A 24,653-nucleotide genomic window follows, 5' to 3' on the forward strand; every position below is an offset into this window, starting at 1 on the left:
CACACACACACACACACACATATATATGTTTCTGGTGTGGCTCTGTAGGATCAGCCCTGGACTTCGAACCACAATGTCATCAGTTCAAAGTTCAAACACACTAACTACTTCTCGGAAAACCTATACAGAGTTGCTATGTGTCAGAACTGATGGCACTCAACAACAGCTACACACACACACACACACACACACACACACACACATACATATACATATACTTTTATATGCTAGAAAGAGAAGTCCTGGTATGGCTTAATGCTCCTGCGGGTTAATGCTCTGGATTTCAAAGTTGGTTTGAACTGAAATATCAGCAGTTCAAGCTCACCAGTCACTCCTTGGGAACCCTATACAGGGTTTCTGGGAGTCTGAACCAACTCAATGGCACCTGACAACAACAACATGCTAGAAAGAAATCAACAAAATATTATGAGTGATTATTTCTATATCAGATACTCTTAAATCTGTTGGTAGACTTTCTTCAACAAGCACTTGTTTTTATTGTGATCATAGAAACAAGAAAAAACTATTTAGAAAACTGATACAAGAACTAAAAATCCATATAAAATTCACGCTGAAATCATTATTCTGAACAATGTGGCCCTGTAGGAAAAGTACTGTACTGCTAATAGCGGTTCAAGCCCACCAACTGCTCCTCAGAAACCCTATACAGGGTTACTATGAGGCAGAACCCACTCGGCAGCACTTCTTCCTTCATATGGAGAAGGCATGGAATATGTATCACATGAAAATTGTTTCATCTGAAACACTGAAACACAGCTATCCTGGTGCTGAAGGACCCTGTAAAACAGATTCGAAACCCCACAGGGTTTCCAAAGCTGTCAATGTTTACCGACGCAGACCGCCACTTCTTTTTCCAGCAGAGTAGCGGGTAAGTTTGAACCACTGACTTGTAGTTTCACAGCCAAACTGCTTTAACTAGTGCACCACTAGCACACTTTTTGGAGACTGTAAGTGCTGTGGGATGACTAAGCTTCCATTTCCTTCCTGTTGGTGTCCATGTTACATGACTAAGCTAGCATGCTGTTCGATTTCTATTTGACTTTCTCCAGAGTTCCAAGTACTAAAACAGGACTGTTGATTTCATTTGTTTCTTTGCAGGTCTCCAGACAGTGGGAATATTCCGAGTTGGAAGCTCAAAAAAGAGAGTGAGACAAGTAAGTGACCAAAGAAGATTATATTATATATTTCACTTGACTTCCGACCCAAGTAACGTGTGCAGACTTCAAGCTGATGCAAATACATTTCTGAATATTTCCTCTTTGCCTTCCTACCTAGCCCCCAAACCATTCAAGTCCATTGTGAGTCCCAGGAGGTGAAAGGCAATGACTCAAAAGCTTAAAAAGGCTGTCATCAAGTTAGAATCAAATGAGTAAAAGCAAAATGCCTCGATGTTTCCTCATCATGTCCAACCCAACAGTGCTAATTTGTCATCATCTTACTGAGTCATCAAGCAGAAATTCAGAGAGTATCTGATCAGCATATGTTAGCTAATAGAAAATACCAAAAATAAGTGTAGAGTATTATTGTAATGTACAATATACAAAATGCCATTAATGCTCTCTTCATGTAAAATGTTCTTTATAGCTTTACCTTCTCAAACAATGCATAGTGCTTAAATGTCCCTAGAACTATTGAGCCTCAATTCTTTTTTTTCTATAAATATCTGTACCCACTTATGAACTCGGCTACTGTGTTGAATTCTTATTTGATTTGATAATAGATCTTCAGGAATATAAATTCGTGATTGGGCAGGTAGCCACGTTCATTAACAGCTCCAGAAAAGGTAATCCATCCTTTGAGAAAAGGATTCGTTTGTTGGCTGAGAGATAATTAAAATGTTACGTCCCCTTTGATGGTTTCACCAGAAGGAAATGAAATTCAGCGACTCAATAATGAGGCTAAGAGAAAATAATGTTTCATTTAATAGAGCTAAAGAGATAATATTTGTTCATATTAGCGAGACTACCTGAAAGAAATATCTCCTTGTATCCTTTTTGTCAAGATAAGAGGAACTTTCAAAAGAAGTTATGTTTTCCATCTGTTTGGTTGGTTGGTTTTTATTTAATAGCCACACAAGACACTGGTGAACAGTGAGTGTTTCACTACAGAACTTGCAGGAAGGAAGCTAGAAGTGTAACGTTTGTTGGAGCTCTCACCTGTGCAGAAACAGAGTATTTTCACAAACATTTTCTCAGAATCCGCCCATCAGCCACAAGAGTAGCTTCTTTCATCGACTCTTTTTTAGGCTTAGCGAGCTTAAGAACTCTATTTCCAGATCACCACGTTAACAGTAACCAGCCCATAGAACACACTTTTTCCCTCTGCTCATTTTTTCTGCATGTGTTTGTGTTTAGAACTGGAAGATGGTGGGTTTGTTTCCTTGCAAGTCAAACTGGTGTACATGGCAGTGGTCTTGGTTCTGGGTGTTTACCACACACTTGAGGGCATGGTGTCTGGAATCAGTCAACTTTTCTGGGCTGTGATGGGTATGCTCCTTAGAAGGAGAGGCGGCAAGTGTCAACAATGGTTCATCAGTTCTGTCTAGATCCACCCAATGGAGACCATCTGTTTGGAGATTGAAGAAGAAGCATTTAAGAGTAGATGATCTGATAAAGATGTAATTAGTGGTCACTTTGATTTGAAGTTTGACATATACTCTCATTTACCATTCAGTATTGATAGATTGCCTTTTAGCAGCCTACACTCGCTCTTTAGAACACTTGTCACAATATAAAGAAGAGCTAGTCATCTGTGGGATTACCTGCTCATCACCTGTCACTCCAGCAGCCTGGAAACTGGAGGAGGGGAGGGACTTTGCCTTTTGATTTGCCACCGTATTTCTTGTGCCCATAACAGGGTCCACAGGAAGTATGCGGTCAAATGAATGAATCAATGCATGATTCAACAAATAAATTCTCATAAAAGATTATTACATAGAGAAGAGGCAATGAAGCACTATAATTATTTCTACAGCAGAGAATATTGCATCAAAGAAGTTTAACTATCAGGGCTGAGTGTAGGATGTATTACTCCCTTTTGCTATTGTGGGCTCTTGCTACTATGAATGCTAATAAACCGAGTGTAATGATTCTGGCAAGGAATCCTTCTGGGAATTGTTAATAAAGCCGCTTTGATAAATCTAAGGCAGCTTTTATTGTATGATTGCCATCTTTCAAGCTGTAGTCATAAGTGGCTCATCAGACTTTTGAATTTCATTGTCTGCAGAGGTGACTCGTTGTTTTGCCATCGAGTTGTTGGTGTTAAGTGCTGTGGAGTCAGTTTCAACTCTTAGTGACTCTGTATAGGATTTCTCAGGCTGGTGTTGCGGGAGCACAAAGCCTCATCTTTTTGCCTCGGAGCAGCTGGTGGGCGTGAACCACTGACCTTGTGGTTCGCAGTCTAGTGCTTATCCAACAGACACACCATGTTCCCTCTCATTGGGTACCTCTGTAAAAGTTCAAAATTCCACCATGGCATGATTGCTGACATGCAGAAAGGCTATGTAACGGATGGATTGCTCCCTCCCACACTTGGAGTTAAGAGTTCTGGTAGCGTAGTGCTTATGAATTGGGCTGCTAATTACCAGCTATTCTGCGGGAGAATGAGGAAGCTTTATGCTCCTGTAAAGATTTATGGCCTCAGAAACCCTATACAGGGTCGCTATGAGTCGGAACCAACTCCACGGCACACTACCACCACCACGTTCTCCTCCACCCCTTAGCTTGTCCTCCCGACCCTCTGGTGGTCTTTAGTGAACCCTTCTGCTGGCAGCATCCACAGTAAGCCCCCAGATAGCTCTATTTGATACCATATTAAGAAAACATATACTATATTCATGGCTAGGCTCCATAGACTCTGCAGATCAAATTGACATGTTGTTTGCTTCTCCTTCTTGGGGACTGCTCAAACTTGATAGCAGATGCTATATGCAAAGAACTTCTTTTGCTGGGAAGTGAACATTGAACTATGGTGTTATGTGACTATGGCTTGCTTGAAACACTCTTTTTTAGTTACGGGAAGAATTTGACCGTGGGATTGATGTCTCTCTGGAGGAGGAGCACAGTGTCCACGATGTGGCTGCCTTGTTGAAGGAGTTCCTGAGGGACATGCCGGACCCCCTTCTCACCAGGGAGCTGTACACAGCCTTCATCAACACTCTGTGTGCGTAAAGGCAGCCTTTTGCGGGAAAGTGCCCCTGAAATACCAGCATGTCTCACTCACTCATCAAAGCCTTGTGCATGTTTGCCCAGATAACTTTTTTGGTCTTTATTTATTGGTCTCTAATGAGTGGGCTATTTGGGGAATTTTCTGAGATTTACCCTAGGGAGAATTAGCAAGAAGAAAGTTGCTATAAAACAAATGAAAATAGCCAAGAAGAATTTGGGATGCTTCCCAATGACCTCTAAGAAAGTGCTACATAAATTGATACTTTGGAGTACTAGCAAGAGTTCACATTAAGTCTGTCCCTAAAAATAAGTTTGCATTTCTCGTACGAAAATGAAGGGAACTGCAGGAACCCAATGAGGAGGGGGGGGACAGGAATGATCCCAGGGAAGCTCCGAGATATCGACTTTTAATGTGGCTGTTTCTGGGCTGTAGATCCAAATCCCATGCAGGAGAGATGGAAGAAGATGTGGGGAGGGATGGACTTGCCAGCTTCCATTGGAAAGATTAATATAGAACCATAATAGAGAAGACACTCCCATTATTTGGTGTCTTGAATATTGCTAACATCCTTTGGATGCTCCTCAATAGAAAATGTCCCCCAATCCATTAGAAACTCCAGTTCCAGAACCTCCATCAACTTTCAAGTCACTGTTAGTAAATATTTACCAGTATTGAAATATTGAAATCCATAAAGTAAGCCATGTGTTCGTTCCATTGGGGAAAGGAAGGAGAAGCAAGTAAGGAAAATTAAGTTTCCTTTCCAACTAGGTTTATTGTAATTTCTCTAGTTGTTCCATGTCCCCTGGTGTAATTCATCTTTAGATCCTTCGGATTACTGTGTTGCTAGCTTGCTAACCCAGTGGGGGAGTGGATAAATGAATGAAATGTCATTGCCTTGGCAACCGCTTAGGTAAAACAGTTCCTCAATGCCTGGTGTGTGTGCCCCTGACTCAGAGCACCTCTTTTTGCCTTTTCCTTAGTGTTGGAGCCAGAGGAGCAGCTGGGTACCCTGCAACTCCTCATCTACCTTCTACCTCCCTGCAACTGCGACACCCTCCACCGCCTCCTGCAGTTCCTGTCCATCGTGGCCAGGCATGCTGATGACAACATCGGCAAAGACGGCCAAGAGGTACACATATATCCCCTCCCTTGGCCACCAGAGTTGCTGAGATTCTTTTCCCTATTTTCAAAGGATGAGCTACCAATGTGGTCAAATATTTCTCCTGGAGGAAATGACATCATCTCCTTGATTTCTCAATGTAGGAAGAGAACTGATGCCAGGTTTTCTCTCGAGGGTCAATTCCTGAGAGCACATGGGCCACTCACTCACCTTCTTGCAAGTTCTTGAGGATGCTTCCAGAGGAGACTGTCTTTTGCCATAAGGATGCTTTACTCAAGGCCCTGAATTTCCATTAGTGTAAGGAAGACAACAAAGAGTTTCCGAGGTACTTTCCGTCAGAAGAGGGTAGATCAAGGAACTGAGGCCAGGGCGGTGCTTGCAACTCATCCAAAGTCTAAATGTGCTGTCACCTCTTTATGCTTCCAGTTTATACCTGGGAGCTCCCATCTGTCCTAGTAGCTGGGACTCTAGTAGCTCTTGCAAGAGGGGTTATTTCCCTCCTTAAACACTTAAGCAAAGTAGAGACTGCCTCTATCTAATGGAGAGTCTATCCTACTTGCAAAACCTAGTGTAGAGGGAAGTAGGTGGTTAGCTTTACTATTCATTGACATGGTTCTCAGCATAACATGATGTCAATCGTTGAAGATGATTCTGCACTGTCCCATAGACTCTTAGTGGTATCCTGGTGTGACCCATGTCTGAGGTCTTGGGTTCTATCGAACTCTCTTTGGCCACACTCGTACACTCCAAAGTAATTTTGGGTTTCACCCTTGGACAAGGGAGATACTAACCTAATTTTTAAGTGACCTCTACCACGCTACCTATTCCATCTTTATCTTAATAGGAAACCAGCTTCCCTCTTTGATACCATTCAGTCTTACTTGTCCTTGACCTTGGGTTCCCCGGAAGATACCAGATTCTTTAATGTGCTAGCATGCACTGTAAATCAACAAGGGGCTTCCCAAATTGGCTTAACTACTGACACTTAGATTTTAAATCCTTGTTAAGCAGAACTCAGCTGTATTGTGGGGTTTTCCCAAAGAACATAGTTATATATTAATTTGTTCCACTTTAATAAAGAAAATTATGTATGGGGGAGCTTCAAAAAGTTTGTGTAAAAATTCCATTATCTTCTAATTCCATTTTTCCATGAACTTTTTGAAGCCTTCTCATATTTCTTTTCCTCTTCCTCCATGTTGGGGAGAATGGAACTCCCCCAAGTTTGTCAGTTCTAATTCTAGGAGTTATAATTTCTGAAACCTCTGTTGGCGGCAGATTAATACTACGGCCCTGACACATTTTTTCAACATGCACGGTGCTTTGATGGCTCTAGTATGATTCTCAGAGTTGCTAAGTAGTTAGGTCACCTGTCTGGGTCTACAGCATCACCGAGTGAAGGCAGAAAGAGCTCTGTGTTCCTAGGACGGTCGGCTGATCTGCTGGTATTTTTTAAGTGCTATGTGAGAAGGAGCAAGTCAGGCCTGAGCTGTTAAGGCATCAAGGAAAGTAAAAAATATCCAACTGAAAACACTAGTGCCTTTTTAGAATCGTTTTCAAACACTCTTTCTGTCTAAATGCTGTCCATTGGATGGGTATAAATGAGAAGTAGTGTGATGGAACACTGGAGTTCTGGGAAGGCACTGTGAGATAAAGCATTGGACTGCAAGCACTTAACCACAACAACAGTGCTGGACACTTGTTGTTATAGTTGTTAAGTGCTGTTGAGTCAGTTCCGACTCATAGTGACCTTGTATAGGGTTTCCCAGGAGCAGCTGGTGGGTTTGAACTGCTGACCTCATGTTTCGTAGTCCCGTGCTGATCCTACAACATCAAACCAGGACTCCCTGCCGGATCTAGTTACCAGGGGCCAGCATTGTGCTAGTGGCCTCACATACCCACCCACTTCTCACTTAGGAACATGGTCGGGTGCCAAAGATCAGGTTGTTCTGTGAAAATCAGCGTTATGAGAAGTGGAGGATGACAATCATCCCCTCATCCCCTCACTTGTACTTTGAACAGCCCACTGGGCCCTTGGCCACCTCTTCCTAGTCCCCTCAGGAGAGCTCAGCACCCACCATCACCCTCAGAGGAGGGTCACTCCAAAAGCCCCAGTGGTCCAAGCATCGCCCCTCTCTCCATCCCTGGGACCTTCTTCTCAGGATAGGTGGCCCCAGCTCATCCCCTCAATGACCCCAAAATGCTCTCGGTGGCTTTGCCTGGGGCAGAGGACTTCCTGTCCATAGATGAGAAGGCTTGGGTCCGCTTGCTGACCCCTTACCTGAGCACTGACCTGTCCCCCTCCACCTGCATGTCCCCATGAGAGTTGACAGTGCAGAGCTTCCTCTGAAGCCTGGCCTTCTACCCTTGACTTCAAACTGCAGCTGCTGCTGGTCACTGACCCCACCCCACCCACGTAGCTTGCCTGCCCCATTCTCATCTGTACCCACCCAGGAAGGGACATCGAGGAAGCTTAAGCAGCTGCATGTGAAGTCCCATAGGCCCCAAGCACCCATCTTGGGGCTCTTTCTGACCATGACCTGGCCAGATCCCAGAGTCTCATTTATTCCTCAGCCCCGATGATGACCCACCTTCAGGACGCTGGCTGTTGCCGCCCTGGTTCACACAGGACCCACAGGGCTGCATCTTGCCCCTGCCCTCACCACTCCAGGCCTGCCCATCCACTCTGCCTGGCTCCTCCTCTCCCCTCTTGGGCCAGGAAGTACTATGCGGTACAAATTTTCTTTTCTGTATGCACAAGGAGCCCTGGTGGTTCTGTGGGCCGAACATTGGGCTGGTAAACACAAGGTTGGGGGTCAAGACACACCTGACACTCTGAGGGAGAAAGATGAATCAGTCTGCTGTGGGTTAATGCACTGGACTGCAAAGTCGGTTTGAACTCAATGCCCATGGTTCAAGCTCATCAGTCGCTCTTCAGAAACCCTATACAGGGTCTCTATGGGTCAGAATTGACTCGATGGCACTTAACAACAGCAACAACCGGGTCCACCAGTCAGGCACCCCAATCAGGGACTTTAAGCGTTTGTTACCGCCAGATGTGCAACATTAATGTACAAAATGTATAATTGATTTTTACTATTGTCATAGTTGTACAATGTCAGATAATGAGATAATAAATGAGGAGTAGATGTATTGTCACTATTTCTCCCAACAGACAAAATATGTCCCCAAGGCATTGAGTTACTTAATCAATGTCCCACTGGGTGTCTCCACTTCTAGTAGTGCAATTTACATATTTGTGTGTTTCGGTAGACTGGAGGCTCCACGTCCCCACAGTTACTGCAGCTTTGCATAGTTATTAGTGATCCCAGCGATGGCAATAAAATGTCTTGAGAAACGGACTCCTTTTTCTCTCCTAAACTTTTTTATTGTGAATTATGTGGGTTTACATAGAAGATCAGTTTTGCATCCAACAAGTCATATCCTTCTTCTCATCTCAGTGACTGTGGTCCCCTCAACGGAACATCACTTTTCCCACTTCCTCCCTGTGTTTCCATTCCTTCTTCTTTCCAAACTCTTCTGAACTTTGTCCTTGGCTAGATGCTGCCCATTTGATCTCAAATGGTTGACCATTCTATTCCCTCACTAATGTCGTTGCCCCTCCTGTATACTTATATATTGCTTGACTTCAAATGGACCCATAGGGGTGAGTTCAATTCCAGACTAGAAAGATAACCAAGGGCCACAGTCTCGGTGTTCCAACAGTCTTCATCTGACTTGCAAGCCTGCTCTTTTTAATGATTTTGAGTTTTGTTCCATATTTTCTCTGACTCAAGCCAAGACCTTCTAATGTAATTCCTTTCAGAGCTATTGGTAGTGGTAGCTGGGCACCATCTAGTTCTTCTGGTCTCAGGGTTGTGAAGCCTAATGTTCATGTGGACTAATTGTTTCCAGGTGTCTTCAATTTTCATCATTCCTCTTTCATTTATATGGGAGGAAACCAATAGTTGCACCTTAGATGGCCACTTAAGAGCTTTTAAGTTCCCAGTAACTACTCGCCAAAGTAGGGTGGAGAATATTGGACTATATCGTGCTAATTGACCATGATGTCCCCTAGGACTTTGTTTCTGAGCTTCCAGGCCCAGCAACTCATTCCTTCAAGATGTTGGTAATGTCTAAGAAGTTTTCATAACATTGAGAGACACCTTTTTCTAATTCATGTGAAGTCTATCATAGTGATTAATGATGAGTCAGTCCCATAGCAAATAAAAGCACAGCTGTACCTCCAAGCCAAGCCAGTTCAACTCACCAAGAACGTACACACTGACTACAAAGGAGACCTGTACTGGAGGTCTACCTCTGGGTTTCTGAGCTTTAGCATGACTGATGTTTGGAAGTGGCTCCTTCTTTGTGGTGGGGACTGTCCTGTGCATTGTAGGATGTTTAGTATCACCCCAGGCCTCTACCCCTTTCCCACCATGACAGCTAAAGATGTCTCCAGACATGACCAAATATCTCCTGGGAAACAAAATCACTCTTGTTGATAACACTTGGTAGCTCTATAAATCACTAGCCATACGTTTGGGCACAAATCTTCCTCAACCTTTGTTTTTTTACCTGAACATTGGAAATAACAATTTTTGAACTGTCATTGCCCACTGGTTGAGAGGAATGGTTTATGCTAAGGAATATGACAACCTCCTGTGAACAGCAAAGTTGTATAAGGCAGCAAGGCGATGCAAAGTTTCCTAGACATACCAGACCTAAACATTACATGCAAATGAAGGAATCAAATCAAAGATCAGAGCAAAACTAAAAATCAAATTTCAAAATATAATCAAAAAGCCAATTGTCAATTTTTTCTCTTCTCTGTTTGTGTTAGTTGTACTATTTCTTTGTGGAGTAGTTACTTTTATGGATTGAAACATGGGATATTAGCAAAATTGCAACTCATACCAATTCCACCAACACCTAGCTACGATGGCTGTATCTTTATAAAATGGCAAAATAGGAAAGAAAAAGGAGATTGGCACAGGTAGATGGAGTGTCTTTGTTTCCTCATCTGTAAAATGAATATGGATCCAAAACTCTTGCCATCGAGTTTGATTGCTACTCACGTGTTACAGAGTAGAACCGCTCCATAGTGTTTACTTGACTTTAATCTTAATGGATAAATAAGTAATATCATGATAAATGGAGAAAAGATTAAAGTTGTCAAAGACTTCATTTTGCTTAGATCGACCATCAACATTCTTGGGAGCAACAGTCAAGAAATCAAACGATGTATTGCATTAGGCAAATCTGCTGCACAAGACCTCTTTAAAGTGCTCAAGAGCAAAGATGTCATGTTTGAGGATTAAAGTGCAACTGACCCAAGCCGTGGGATTTTCAATCACTTCATATGCATGTGAAAGTTGGACCATGAATAAGGAAAACCTTAGAAGAGCTGATGCATCTGAGTTATGGGAGGAGAATATTAAAAGTACCATGGAAGAAGTACAGCCAGCATGCTCCTTAGAAGCCAGCATGGACAGACTTTGTCTCTCCTACTTTGGACATGTTATCAGGAGGGACCAGTCCCTGGAAAAGGACATCATGCATGGTAAACTGGAGAGACAGTTAAAAAGAGGGAGACCCCCCAATGAGATGGATTGGCACAGTGGCAGCAACAATGGGTTTAAGCGGGGCAGCAATTGTGAGGATGGCGAGGGCCAAGCAGTGTTTTGTTCTGTTGTCCATAGGGTTGCTATGATTCAGAACCACTTGTTGGCACCTAACTACAACAGCAATCTTTATGGAAGCAGATTGTCAGGAATTTCTTCCATGGCATTTCTGGGTGATTTGGAGTTGGTATCCTTTATTTTAGCTGTTGTTGTTAAGTGCCTTTGAGTAAGGTCCAACTCACAGTGATCCTGTATAGGGTTTCCAAGGAGCAGCTAGTGGGTTTGAACCACTGAAACCTGTTTGTGACACCCAGGGACCTAAATGAACAAACTATTTCTTTCCTCAATTTTAAAAGTCAGTGCCTCGTTAACTAATGGAATCTTAACGATGGCTAAAAGGAGGACATGAGAAAAAACTTTTTTTGTTTGGTTTATTTTTTTTTTTTATGGAAAACAAAATAGTGGTCTTTTCTCGAATTGTGGTGTTTTGCTATCATTTGTTTGTTTTGTTTGATTCTAGTTTGTTTAGTGTGCTATTTGCTTTGCTCCTCAAGGGAAGGAGAAATTCCCCTCCCCTAAGAATATTACAGGAACAAAATTGAAACTGCCTTGAGGGGTGTTGTTGTTGTTGTTGTTATGTTCCAGGAAGTCCGAGAAGTCCCTGGAATTGCATGGAAAATGTGGTGTGAAAATGTTCTTTTCCGGTGAGAAAATCCATAACTTTTGTTCGATTCTTAAAGGGCCTATGAGGTGAAGAAGAGTTGAGGAACCGTCATTGGAAAGAAGAACGCGATTAGGGATCTCCAGAAGGAACATGCCTCTAGGAAATGGGATGTTTGTTTTGGAATGTTAATCTAAGGGTAAGGGGAGGAAGGTACTCCCTTTGGGTGCAGAGTTTAAGGGCGCTCCAAAACACTCAGCCAGTAAATATTTTTCGGCATTCATTTGGAGTTTTCAACATCTATCATTCAAACACTTTTTTTTATCTTGATGACTGAGGTTTGGGGCATCTCTTTAAATTTGGCACCCAAGTTGAGGACCCTCGTCCCTGTTTCTCATGCTGCCACAGGGTCTACCCTGAAAGAGGGGGTGACCACCTGCTTCCCGGCTCCAACATCTCCTTCCTCCAAAATATAAGGACAAAAAAAAAGCAGCTGCTTCAGAAGCTTATAGGAAGAAAGAGTTGAAAAAACCTGTAGAAAGTCCCTAACCCAATGGTTGTCCAAGCGAAGCTTTTCATAAATGTGAGCGCTTCTCATTGGCTCAGAAATGATCTAGGAGATTTATTCAGTGAAAAGCACACTTGTCCTTGAATTTGCTGGCTAATTAAATAATAAGACATCATCAAGTGCACATTCTGTTGTTGTTGTTAAATGCCGTTGAGTCCGTTCTGACTCATAGCAACCCTAGTATAAGGTTTCCAAGAAGCAGCTGGTGTGTTTGAACCACTGACTTTGTGCAAACCTACCTTGTGGTCCTGCCACAGTGCCACACCAGTTGCCATTTAGTTGTTAGAGGCCGTCAAGTTGGTTCCAAGTCATCGCAGCCCTGTGCACAACAGAACAAGACACCGCCTGTTTGAGTCCATTGTTCCTGCCACTTTGTCCAAACATCTTGTTGGGAGTTGCCCTCCTTTCACTGACCCTCCACTTTACCAAGTGTGAGTTGATTCTAACTCATAGCGACCCTACATTGATTGGGCTTGAGCCTGTAAATCTTTACGGGAACAGACAACCTTATCTTCTTCTTGGAAAGCAGCTGGTGAGTTTGAACCACCGACCTCTTTGTTAGCAGCAGCCCAGTGCCTAACTCACAGCGGTACTAGGACTTCCTATGTATTATATCCATATGATGGTGGTGACATTGATGTGCTATTGAATCGATTCCGACTCACACGATCCTGTATAGGGCTTCCAAGGAGCGGTTGGTGAGTTTGAACCACCACCCTTGCCGTATTTATCTTACAGCACTGCACTAGGACTCTCTTGATACACACACACACACACACACACACACACATATACACATACATATCCTGGATCACGAGGACAGTTAGATCTACAAGGTTGGTGGCTCAAATCCACCAGCTACTCCTTGGAAACGCTGTACAAACACACAGACTTGAGGATGAGTCAAAAGTTAACCACACTCAGGATTATATGAAAATGCCCATCCACATCCACACTTGATGACAACACTGAGTGTGCACATGAAATGATTCTGTAGAATAGTCGAGTGACAGTGGATGATGTGACAAATCCTTTGCAAATCCGCCACGGCTCTGCCTATGAAATCATTCACAACAGACTTGGGTTTCAAAACGTGTGTGCAAGATGGGTACCGAAACAGCTCCCGGAAGAGCATAAACAGAAGCGTTTGGACATCTGCAAACACAATTTAGACCAATACTCGAAGAAGTATTAAAAACTCATTACTGGTGACGAGACTTGGATTCATCACTAAGAACCTGATAGAAAACTGCAGAGTATGGAATGGAAACATCCTCAATCGCAAACCAAGAAAAAGTTCAAAAGTCAACCATCAGCTGGAAAATTGATGCTTACAGTTTTCTGGGATTCTCAAGGGCCAGTATTAGAACACTATCAGGAAAAAGGTGCAACTATCAAAAGTACTCATAATGTCCTCACACTTCTGCCCACACTGTTGACACTGCAAAAACTTGGTTTTGAGGTGTTAAAGCATCCTCCCTAAAGTCCTGATCTTGCTCCGTTAGACTTTCACCCGTTTGGTCCCTTGAAAGCAACACATCGAGGACAATGATTCACCTCTGATGAAGAAGTGAAGACAGCGGTGCATTCGTGGCTCGCAGCTGAGCCTAAAACATTTTTAATAAGAGAGTATGGAAGCTTGTTGACAGATGGACAAAGTGTATTGAAGAGTAAGGAGATTATGTCGAAAGATGATGTATTTATCTCTATAAATAAATAAATTATATATATAGTTGTTGTTGTTAAATGTCATCAAGTTGATTCTGACTCATAGAGTTTCCAAGGAGAAGCTGGTGAGTTTGAACTGCTGACATTGTGGTTCAAACCGACTTTGCAGTACAGTGCTTTATCCCACAGCACCACACCAGGACTGTGTTATATATATATACAGCTGAAAGAGTTTAAACTGACTCAATGGCACTTAACAACCATCATTGCAGTCCAGTGTTTATCCCACAGCACCACGCCAGGACTCTTTATGGGTATGTTGTTGTTAAGTGCTGTTGAGTCAGTTCCGACCTGCAGTGGTCCTGTACAGGGTTTCCTAGGAGCAGTTGGTGAGCTTGAATCGCTGACCTTGCGCTTCAAACCCACTTTGCAGTCCAGTGCACTTACCCACAGTGCCACACCAGGACTTAATATGCATATATATGGTGGTTGGTGGTTATGTGCCGTGGAGTCGGTTCCGACTCATAGAGACCCTGTACGGGTTTCCGAGACTGTAAATCTTTACAGGAGCAGAAAGCCTCATCTTTCTCCCACGGAACAGCTGGTAGTTTCCAACTGGTGTCCCTGAGGTTAGCAGCCCGATCCGTAACCACTATGCTACCAGAGCGCCATATATATCTCGAGTCAGTTCTGACTCATAGCAACCCTGTATAAGGATGCCCAGGAACAGCTGGTGGGTTTAAACTGACAACCTTGCAATTCAAACGATTGTTGTGTCCCACTGTTTTATTCTACAGCGCCACACCAGGACGCATATATACAAAAGGCACAATATGTTCTATTTTGTATATATGGGTCCTGGTTTGAATTGCAGGGTTGGCAGTTTAAACCCACCAGCCGCTCCTATACAGGGTTGCTATGAGCCCAAACTGACTCCATGGCACTTACCAACAGCAATGCATCTTATGTATTTATGTATGTATGTACTTGTATTTGTGTATATAGTATATAAATGTACATACTATTTATATATCTGTGTATGTGTAAATAGTATATATATATGTGTATATATAATCTTCATGAAGTCTTGCTGTAGGATAAGCACTGGACCCCAAGGTCAGTTTGAACCACAAGACCAGCAGTTCGAATTCAGCGGCTGCTCCTCTTCGGAGACCCTTGATAGGGTTGCTATGAGTCAGAACCGACTCACTGGCACTTAACAGCACCAACAACAATCTATATTTATGGTTATATAGCATTTATATTTTAGATATTATGTATATATGTATTGTTTTTAAATAGCGCTGCTATTGAATTGACTAACTTATAACAACCCCATGGGTGTCAGTGTAGAACTTTACTCCATAGGGTTTTTAATGGCGTTGTTGTTGTTGTTGTTGTTGTTGTTGCTAAGTGCTGTCTAATTGGTTCTGACTCATAGCAACCCTGTGTAGGGTTTCTGAAGAGTAGCTGGTGTCTTTGACCTTGTGATTGAAATGACCTTGCGGTCCAGTGCTTACCCTACAACGTCACTCCAGGACTCCTCTAATGGCTATAATCTTACGTGAGTGAATATCAGGGCTTTATCCAGTGGTGTCAGTGAGTGGATTTCAGTTAGTAGCTGAACACCACCCAGTTGCCTCTATTTGCGTATACATCTATATAGGTACATATACGCACTCACTCACATATATGTACATACATATATGCGAGAAGGCGTCAAAAAGTTGGTAGAAAAATGGAATTCAAAGATGATGGAATTGTTCACGGATTTTTTGCCGTCCTCTCATATGGGTAGATGCACATTCATATATATAAATGTGTATGTGTTTTTGTGTATGTTAAAATGATTGCCATTGAGTTGATTCCTATTCACAGTAATCCGGTGGTGGTGGTGTTTGTTAAATGCCATTGAATCAGTTCCAACTCATAGCGACCCTGTATAGGATTTCCAAGAAGCAGCTGATACGTTTGAAATGCTGTCCTTGCAGTTAGCAGTCTGGTATTTATCCCACAGCACCTCACCAGGACTCCATAGTGACCCAATAGGACAAAGTAAAACTGCCCTATAGGGTTTCCAAAGCTGTAATTCTTTACGAAAGCAGACTGCCTCATCTGTCTCCCTCGAAGCAGCTTGTGGGTACAAACTGCTATTGTTTCAGCTTACAATTGAGCACTTAATTACTGGGACAATGTTGTTGTTGTTGTTAAGTGCCGTGGTGTCGGTTCTGACTCATAGTGACCCTGTATAGGGTTTCTGAGTAGCAGCTGGTGGATTTGAACCACCAACCTCGCTGTTCAAACTGACACTGCAGTTGAGTGCTTATCTTGTAGCACCACACCTTAAATGTACGTGTGTACACACACACACATGTATAGTTAAACATGGAGAGTAAGGGTCAGAGTTGTCTGAGCAAGTCTATTTTGCTGTTCAAAAAAATAAGGCAAAACAAAACAAAAATGGCATTAATGAAGCGCAGCCAGAAATGGCTAGTTTTGCCGCTGGAATCTCTGTGATTTTGCAGTCGGATTATATTGCATTCCCAGAATAGCAACCGGAGAAGGACAGAGACCAAACAGAGCTCCAGATTTTCCTTACACTAAAAAGTCTTTTAAAAGAGAAAACAAAATATTCTATTTTTTAATGTTAACAAAGGAGAGAGAGCAAGAAAAAACCCCGCTATTACTTTGAAGGCTGGGGAGGATATACTCCTCAGTGCTTCTAGTTCAAAAGAGAAGAATTTGCAAATTGCATGTATTTGATTTTATCCTTAATCATGAATTCCCAGCAAGAGAAATGAAAACTTGCCATGGTTTATCAATGAAATGAAAAAAATAAGCTGTGGTACGTGAAGGGTGCACTGCTTAAAATTCCCAATGTTTAGCACAAGGAACAATAGCGCTTGGCTACAGACTGCCTTCTGAAAATCTATGCTGTGTATCCACACACCTTTCAAATTCGTGCTGATCGACCCAGGCAAAGTGTCCTCACTAAGCATCCTCTTCCCATACTTCCCCAGGAGTACCTAGGATTTAAACTAATGTTGACAAAAGAAATAAAATTTCATCTAGAGCATGCATTCTTAAGTGTAAATGATGTGTCCATCATTTTCCGTAAAGATGACAGCGTTGGAAGCCCTATGGGCGGTTCTACTCTGTTTTATAGGATTGTTATTAATCAGAATCGACTCGTCAGCATCATGTTTGGGTTTCAGGGTTGTTGTTTTTAATAGTGGTTCTCAGCCATGGGCCATTTTGCCTCCCAGGGACACTTGGCTATGTGTAGGGACATTTTTGGTTGACAGAACAGAAGGTAGAAAAGGGTTTCTCTGGCGTTTAGTGGGTAGAAGACAGGCATGCTGCTAAACATCCTGCAATACATAGGACAGCCCCCACCACCAAGAATGATCTGGCTACAAGAAGCTCTGACCTAGAGAAACTTACCCAGATAATCTCTCCCATTTTAAAATTGGATAGATACATGAATGGAAGGGGAGAGGTAGATGGTAGGATCTATAGAGATAGATATAGCAGTGGCCGTGGTGGTGGTTGTAGGCCACTGAGTCAGTTCCGACTCATAACAACCCTGTATAGGGTTTCCAAGGCTATAAATCTTTATGGGAACTGAAAGCTGCATCTTTCTCCCTGGAAATGGCTGGTAGATTTGACTACTGATCTTGCAGTGAGCAGCCCAGCTTATAATCCGCTACGCTACCAGGAGTCCTGGTGTGGTACCATGGGATAATGCACTAGACCTCAAGGTTGATTTGAATTGCAAGGTCAGTAGTTCGAAGTCACCAGCCACTCCTTGGAAACCCTATTACATGGTAACTGTGAGTCAGAACCGGCTTGACAGCGCTTAACAACAACAACCCGAATTTCTTGGCTATAGTAAATATAGGTAAACATAAGTCCCAAGTCTTTTAAATGCTTATATTCTTATTAAGGCAATTCCGCATATAGATATTACTCTTAAAATAGTTCTCAGTCAAGCTCACAAAATGTTCTTTTGAAGATATTCCTTGCGGGTTAATGTGCTGGAACAACAAGGTTGGCAGTTCAATCTCACCAGCTGCTATTTGGAGTCCCTATACAGGGTCGCTAAGGAGCTCTGGTAGCGTAGTGGTTACGAATCGGGCTGCGAACCTTAAGGCCAACAGTTCGAAACTACCAGCCGCTCTGCAGGAGAAAGATGAGGCATTCTGCTCCCGTAAAGATTTACAGCCTCGTAAACCCTGTACAGGGTCGCTATGGGTCGGAACCGACTCGACGGCACTTAACAACAACAACAACAACATACAGGGTCGCTATGGGTTGGAACAGACCCAACAGCACTTAACAACAGCAACAACAACATTATTTATAATAATAGACAACTGAAAGCAATGTAAATGCCCGTCAGTTGGCTGTGGTTAAAATTAATCATATTAACCCATGCAATGGGTGGGACCTATGTTGTTGTTAAGTGCCATTGAGATGGTTCTGACTCAGAGCCATTTTCCAAGAAGTGACAGATGGATTTGAGTCCAGTGTTTATTCTACAACGTCGCACTAGGACTCCTAGGGACCAATACGGATAATGATACAGGATTTATTGAAGTGGAAAGATGAATGCAATATACAATTAAAAACAATAAGCATGTTACAAAATAACATAATGACTATGGTCCCAGTTTTAAAATATAGATATATGAGGGGGTTTCAGAAAGTTTGTGGAAAAAAATCCACTAGTTTTTCATTCCACTTTTTCATGAACTCTTTGTAGCCCAATGCTCGTAAGGGAGCTTCAGAAATTTCATGGAATTAGAGGCTAATGGAATTTTCCCATGAACTTTTTGAAGTTCCCTCGTATATATGCTACAACTGCTGCGTATTTCTACCCTGTCCTTGGAATGGCTCTTAGTTAGAACCTTCTGATAGTCTTCACGGATTCGGACAGAAAGACTGTGCTCCCTGTTGAAAAAAAGTAAATGGACAGGAGAAAAGTTTAATTGATTAGCAATCCATCCTACAAAAAGAACAACCATCCTGTGTTCTCTCCTCCCACAGGTCACTGGGAACAAAATGACATCTCTGAACTTGGCCACCATCTTTGGCCCCAACTTGCTGCACAAGCAGAAGTCATCTGACAAAGAGTTCTCGGTCCAGAGTTCAGCTCGCGCTGAGGAGAGCACTGCCATCATTGCTGTGGTACAGAAAATGATAGAAAACTATGAAACTCTCTTCATGGTAGGTGACCCTCCTTCGGGGTGACGTCGTGGTGAATTGCCTTTCTGTTGCTTTGTGGCTGCATAAGGAAACTTAAATATCTTCCCTTCTGGTCTCCAATGAAGTCATGGGAAGCTAGACAATTCTGATAGGAATCAAAACTTCCAAAACACTTAATTTCACTGTAAGTTGTGAGTCCCCTTTTAAACAGACATACCCAGAATTGATCAATTTTAACTTAGTTGCCCCTCATCAATCAATGGCCATTCTTTGCAGTCATTGACTTATTCATTTAACAATGTTGTGCTCAGAATGTTGTGGAAACCCTTTCTTTGGGGTTCTATGTATGACCCTCATGTATTCTTGTGACCATCCTCTGATGATCCAAGAGCAACCTTGACGTATCACCTCCCGCGTGGAACTGCGCCGGTCCTTCCTTAGTCCTTCCTACACCACTTCCTGTATTGCTTCTCTGTACCTTGAACTCGACTACTTTGCTTCGTGGTATTTATCTGACTCAACATTGTGTTACGGTCATTGGCAACTAATTCCCCTAGTAGATCCAAAACTCATTTCAAACCAGGGCTGTGCCCCTTTTATCTCCTCTCTGTTAGCCTCTGTACACTTTTGGAAGGCATTCCATCTGGCAGTCATTCAATAAATATTTTTTTGATTTGTATTGAATAACCAGTTCCTGTTTTCCTTCATAATACTGCATCGTTTGCTCCAACTTCCCTTGAAACATTAGAACATAGGACAACTCTCTTCTATTTCTGTTCACCACTGAAACTGTATGTCAGAACACACAGAAACTTTTCCCAGGTTCCTTCTTCCATTTCTTTTGACAGTTTGCAAACCCTCACCATATAGCCTGCCTCCTCCCATCCTATACCACTCAAGCCTTTTGTGACTTCTTCATCGGAGTGTGTTTGTTCCCCATTTTCTATCCGCTAAATGTTCTGTCTAGATTCATCAAGTGCCTCACGTGAGATTTATTTACATACTTGTCAGATCCCAATTCTACTGTGTACATTTGAGAGCCAATCAGAGTCCTTGCCCTCTATGCCTGACCTATGTGACTGGGAGCAAGTATTTTAATGTTCAATAGTATCAATTTCAGCTTCTGTGAAATGGGAGAAATGAATAATCACAAGGTGATTTCCAGAGTCTGTTGATAACTGGAAGCATTCTGCAAACTAAAATTCGATGCATGTGTTTATGAATAAGCGTCTTAGTTATGGTAACACAAGCTGCCTCAATCTCAATATTTCAACACAAGACATACAAATATCATGCTGGCAGAAAGTTGAATCAGATATTGGCTTCCGGGTGGGAATAGAAGACCCCTTGAGGTTCTGCCCTAGGATTTTATGGACTAAACTTAGGAGGGGTATCCATCACATCTGCTCGAATCCCATTGGCCAGAGTTCACTGAGAAGCCACAAGTAGCTGCAAGGGAAGCTGGGTGCCCAGGAGGAAGAGGAAGTGAATTGTTCACAGTGCCAAGTGCAGTGAGGTTGTGTCTCTGAAGCACTGTCTCAGTATTGCACACAATATGCTCAGAAAAAACGCATGGAGTCACTGACATGATAGAAATTTCGCACGTCAGCCAAAATCCTCATAATTCTTTACATATTTGGATGAATCAAATGTTTGAACTTTTCAACAGTTTCCTCAAGTTTTAAGTCATGTCTTATCTTGCCAAGTAGTCTTGGCATCGTTTCATGTTCTCTAGTTTTTTGTTCTAACAAAATAAAATAAGTACCTTTCCTCTATCCTAATTCCAGTCTCTAAGTTCTGTCTTCTAAGCAAAGTTCTCCTACATATCTCTCCTTCCACAAACCATAAGGCATTTCTTTTCCTCTCAGATACTGACAAGACACTTCCTGGACTCCTGGAAAGTACAGCTGCTGCCATTTTGACTGTGACATCGCTTTCCTCACTGTTCCCTATCTCCTTTGTGCATTACTAAGAAGATCAGTTGTTGCTGTTAGGGCCGACTAAGTGTGACCCCATTCACAATGGACAGAACACTGCCCGGGGCTGCACCGTCCCTGAGATCACTTTCGGACTCGACCATTATGATCATTTCATGCTCTCTGGCTTTTTGTCCTGACAAAATCAATTAGATCTTAATTCCATTCCATTCCATTTCCGTTGGCTGATTTCTGGAAGTCGGCTATCAAAGATAAACTTTCTTCCTAGTTTATCTTTGTTCTGTTGAAACTTCTTCAGCATCCTACCAACACACAAGCCTTCACTGACAGACTAGCAGAGCGTAAACAGTGATATTCATCCTTTCCCTGTAGTTTTCAAATCTGATCTTGATTTGCAGTTCTCGGTAGGGACTGATGTTGACAATGTTTTGGGCAGTAGCTCATATTTGTGTTACCTATTTGTGGTCTTTACTTCTTACCAATGCCCTCCTTAACCACTTTCTCTAATGTCACAAACCTTACATACGCCTACGTTTGCTCCCTTCTTTCCCTGTTCTGTCTCTCTCATTATGACTCATCACTAATAGAGAGTACAAATGTCTCCCTAGGAGCTCTGGTAGCATAGTGGTTATGAATTGGTCTGGGAGCCACAAGGTCAGCAGTTCGAAACCACCAGCTGTTCCACAGGAGAAAGCTGAGGCTTTCTGCTCCAGTAAAGATTTACAGCCTTGGAAACCCTGTACAGGGCCGCTATGAGTCGGAACCGACTCCACGGCACATAACAACAACAACAACAACAATGTCTCCCTACTAGGGTCTTACTAGTCTTCCATTAGGATCCTACCAATGTCTTCCCGCTGTTGTTGTTAGGTGCTGGTGAGTTGGTTCTGAATCATAGCAACAACAGAATCTGCGCACAACAGAATGAAATACTGCCTGGTCCAGAACCATCATGACAATTGTTGTGTTTGAGCCCCTTTGTTGCAGCCTCTGTTCAGTCCATCTCACTGAGGATCTTCCTCTTTTTCATTGATCCTCCACTTTACCTGGCATGTCTTTCTACAGGGATTGGTCCTTCCTGACCACATGTCCAAAGTAAGAGAGACAAAGCCTAGCCACCATCGCATCTAAGGAGCATTCTGGCTGTACTTCTAAGACAGATTTGTTTGTTCTTCTGACAATTCCTGGTACTTTCAATATTCTTCTCTTAACACTATAATTCAAATGCACTGATTCTTCTACGGTTGTCCTTAGTCATTGCCCAACAATCAAAAATACCATGGCTTGGGTCAGGCGCACCTTAGTCCTCAAAGGGACATCTTTGCTCTTTAACACTTAAAAGAGGTTTTTTGCAGCAGAAATATATTTAATCTGTTGATTGTTGCTTCCATGGGTGTAGATTGATGATCCAAGTAAAATGAAATCCATACTAACTTCAAGCTTTCCTTTGTTATCATGATGTTTATTGGTCCAGTTGTGGTTTCCCGACTATGGCCCTATTAATGTCTTCCCACTAGAATGTCAACTCCAGGATGAATTTTGGGTTTTGCCATCTTATTTTTTTGACTGCATCGCTTCTGTGTCTGGCACATGGTAGGAGCAAAATAGATAGTAGTTCAACTCCTGAGTGACCCCATGTTAGTTCTAGTTGATATGATTTCCATGGTACCCATCATGATTCCTTAAACAAAGGTAAAGGTGTGGGTATGGAGGGATTCTGAGTAATTGTTGTCAGAACCGCCTTAATCTCCTTGAAGTGATGGTAGGAATTGTATACTGAGAAAAAGGACAGTGATGTGGGCTGAAAGGTGTGCCAAAGATTCCAAGCCTGGATTGGTAGAAAGAATACTGCTGTAGAACCAGAAAATGTTTATAATCCGACTTCTGCTACTAAAGTCCTGGTGTGGCACTCCCCGGAAACCCTATAACAGGGTCACTATGAGTCGGGACCAATTCAAAGGCACTTAACAACGATGAACTTCTGCTATGCATTAGCTATGTGACCCCATCTCCTAAGTTTTCTATTTTTTAATATCAAAGGGCTAGGTTCGAATGAATGATATCCAAGAACATTTCTAGGTCTAAAAATTATGTCGTTTTCTGTCCTAATATGGACTTGTTTATTCCAGAAAGCACAGAAGCACTTTTTGTTTCTTTGGGCATATTTGGCATTTCAAAATCAACTTTGTTATACCAAGGCTGGTGATTGACTGGCAGAGCTGTCCTGTGTGGGTGGACAAACATTTCGTCATGTATATAGGTGGTATTTTGGCCTTTATTTTTGTTTTAAAGGAGCTTCCAGAATTATGGTGATCGTTCCAAACAATGAAAAATCATGCCAGACAGGATCTGAAGGTTAAAAGTCATTAGTAGTTGTGGAACTTCACCATCCTTGGAAGGATTTATGAGCGTGGAAAAGGGGACCATCATTGTCCCTTGGCGTTAGAAGGGAGACGTGCTAGTGAAGTTGATTGTGAAACATGTGCTTGAAGGCAGAATGCCCCCTGGAAGCAGCAATGCCACAGAAGACTTGATGGAAGAGATGTAGTAACGCACAGAGGACTGGCAAGAACCCGGCATTGGTTCTGACTGTTCTAATGTCATTTTATTTCCTGACGTAGTGGGTAAGGATAAGGAAGAACCGCGCTTTGCGTCATAGTTCAGAAGAATCATCTGGATTCAGGAGTTGACACCAGTTCAAGAGTCTGACTGGGATTTAGCTTTGGACATTGCTTGTTTACTTTTCAGGCACTGGTTTGGCACTGCTAGATCTGGAAATATAAAAGGCATCATGATCACTTTACCAAAGGACCCAGGCAATAGACAATAACAGTGGTTGGTGGTGATGGTATGCCGAGGAGTTGACTCCAACTCATAGTGACCCTGCACAGGGTTTCCGAGGCTGTAAATCTTTACGGGAGCAGAAAGTATCATCTTTTTCCCATGGAATGGCTGGTAGTTTCGAACTGCTGACCTTGAGGTTAGCAGCCTGACTCGTAACCACTACGTGCCCAGAGTTCCTTGTAGATGATAATAGAGTTACAGGAAACCTAGACATCCAGATTCCTAGAGAATCTGTTTCAGTAGCACTGGGATGAGGCCCAGGCATCTGCACTTCCTAATGAACACCTCCAAGGGCTTTGAGGCAGGTAAATGACCTAACCACACCAGTATGGTGGAAAGTTCATGAGCTTTGCAATCAACTACCGGATTCAGTTCCCCACTCATCCATTTAGTTGCTGTGTGATCTTGAGCCTTTTTCTTAACCTCCCTAAGCCTGCATTTTCCTCTTGTGAAAAAATGAGATGAGGCTGCGTGCTTTACAGGATTGTTTTGAGGAACTGAAATAGCATCATTAGACGCGTGGGGCAGGAATTGACATAGATTGTTGTTGTTAGCTATCATCCAGTCAACTGCGACGCACGGCGATCTTAGGGAATAACACAACAAAACATTGCTCAGTTGACCATCTTCATGATCACCGGCATGTTCGAGCCCACTGTGGTACTGATCCATATCACCCAGGGTCTCCTGTACTTCACCCAAAATGACATCCATCTCCAGCGATGGATCCCTCCTAATGACGTGTCCAAAGCAAGTGAGGTGGGCAAGATTCTATTGCGATCCATAGGGTTTCACCGGCTGATTTTCAGAAGTAGATGACCAGATCTTTCTTCCTAGT

General features: G+C 42.7%; 1 protein-coding gene across 2 annotated transcripts in view; it reads left to right on the top strand.

Moving 5' to 3' along the window:
• Positions 1–24,653, top strand: part of ARHGAP6 (Rho GTPase activating protein 6) — a 624,152-nt gene that overhangs the window by 571,355 nt on the left and 28,144 nt on the right. For both annotated transcript variants that reach the window (XM_006835635.1, XM_006835636.1), the window contains exons 6-9: positions 1,120–1,175; positions 4,032–4,182; positions 5,169–5,317; positions 18,876–19,055. In XM_006835635.1, the coding sequence (XP_006835698.1) occupies positions 1,120–1,175; positions 4,032–4,182; positions 5,169–5,317; positions 18,876–19,055 (536 nt within the window). The remainder of the gene's footprint in view (positions 1–1,119; positions 1,176–4,031; positions 4,183–5,168; positions 5,318–18,875; positions 19,056–24,653) is intronic.

The sequence above is a fragment of the Chrysochloris asiatica genome, unplaced genomic scaffold (genome assembly GCF_000296735.1).
Source record: "Chrysochloris asiatica unplaced genomic scaffold, ChrAsi1.0 scaffold00018, whole genome shotgun sequence".
NCBI lineage: Eukaryota > Metazoa > Chordata > Mammalia > Afrosoricida > Chrysochloridae > Chrysochloris > Chrysochloris asiatica.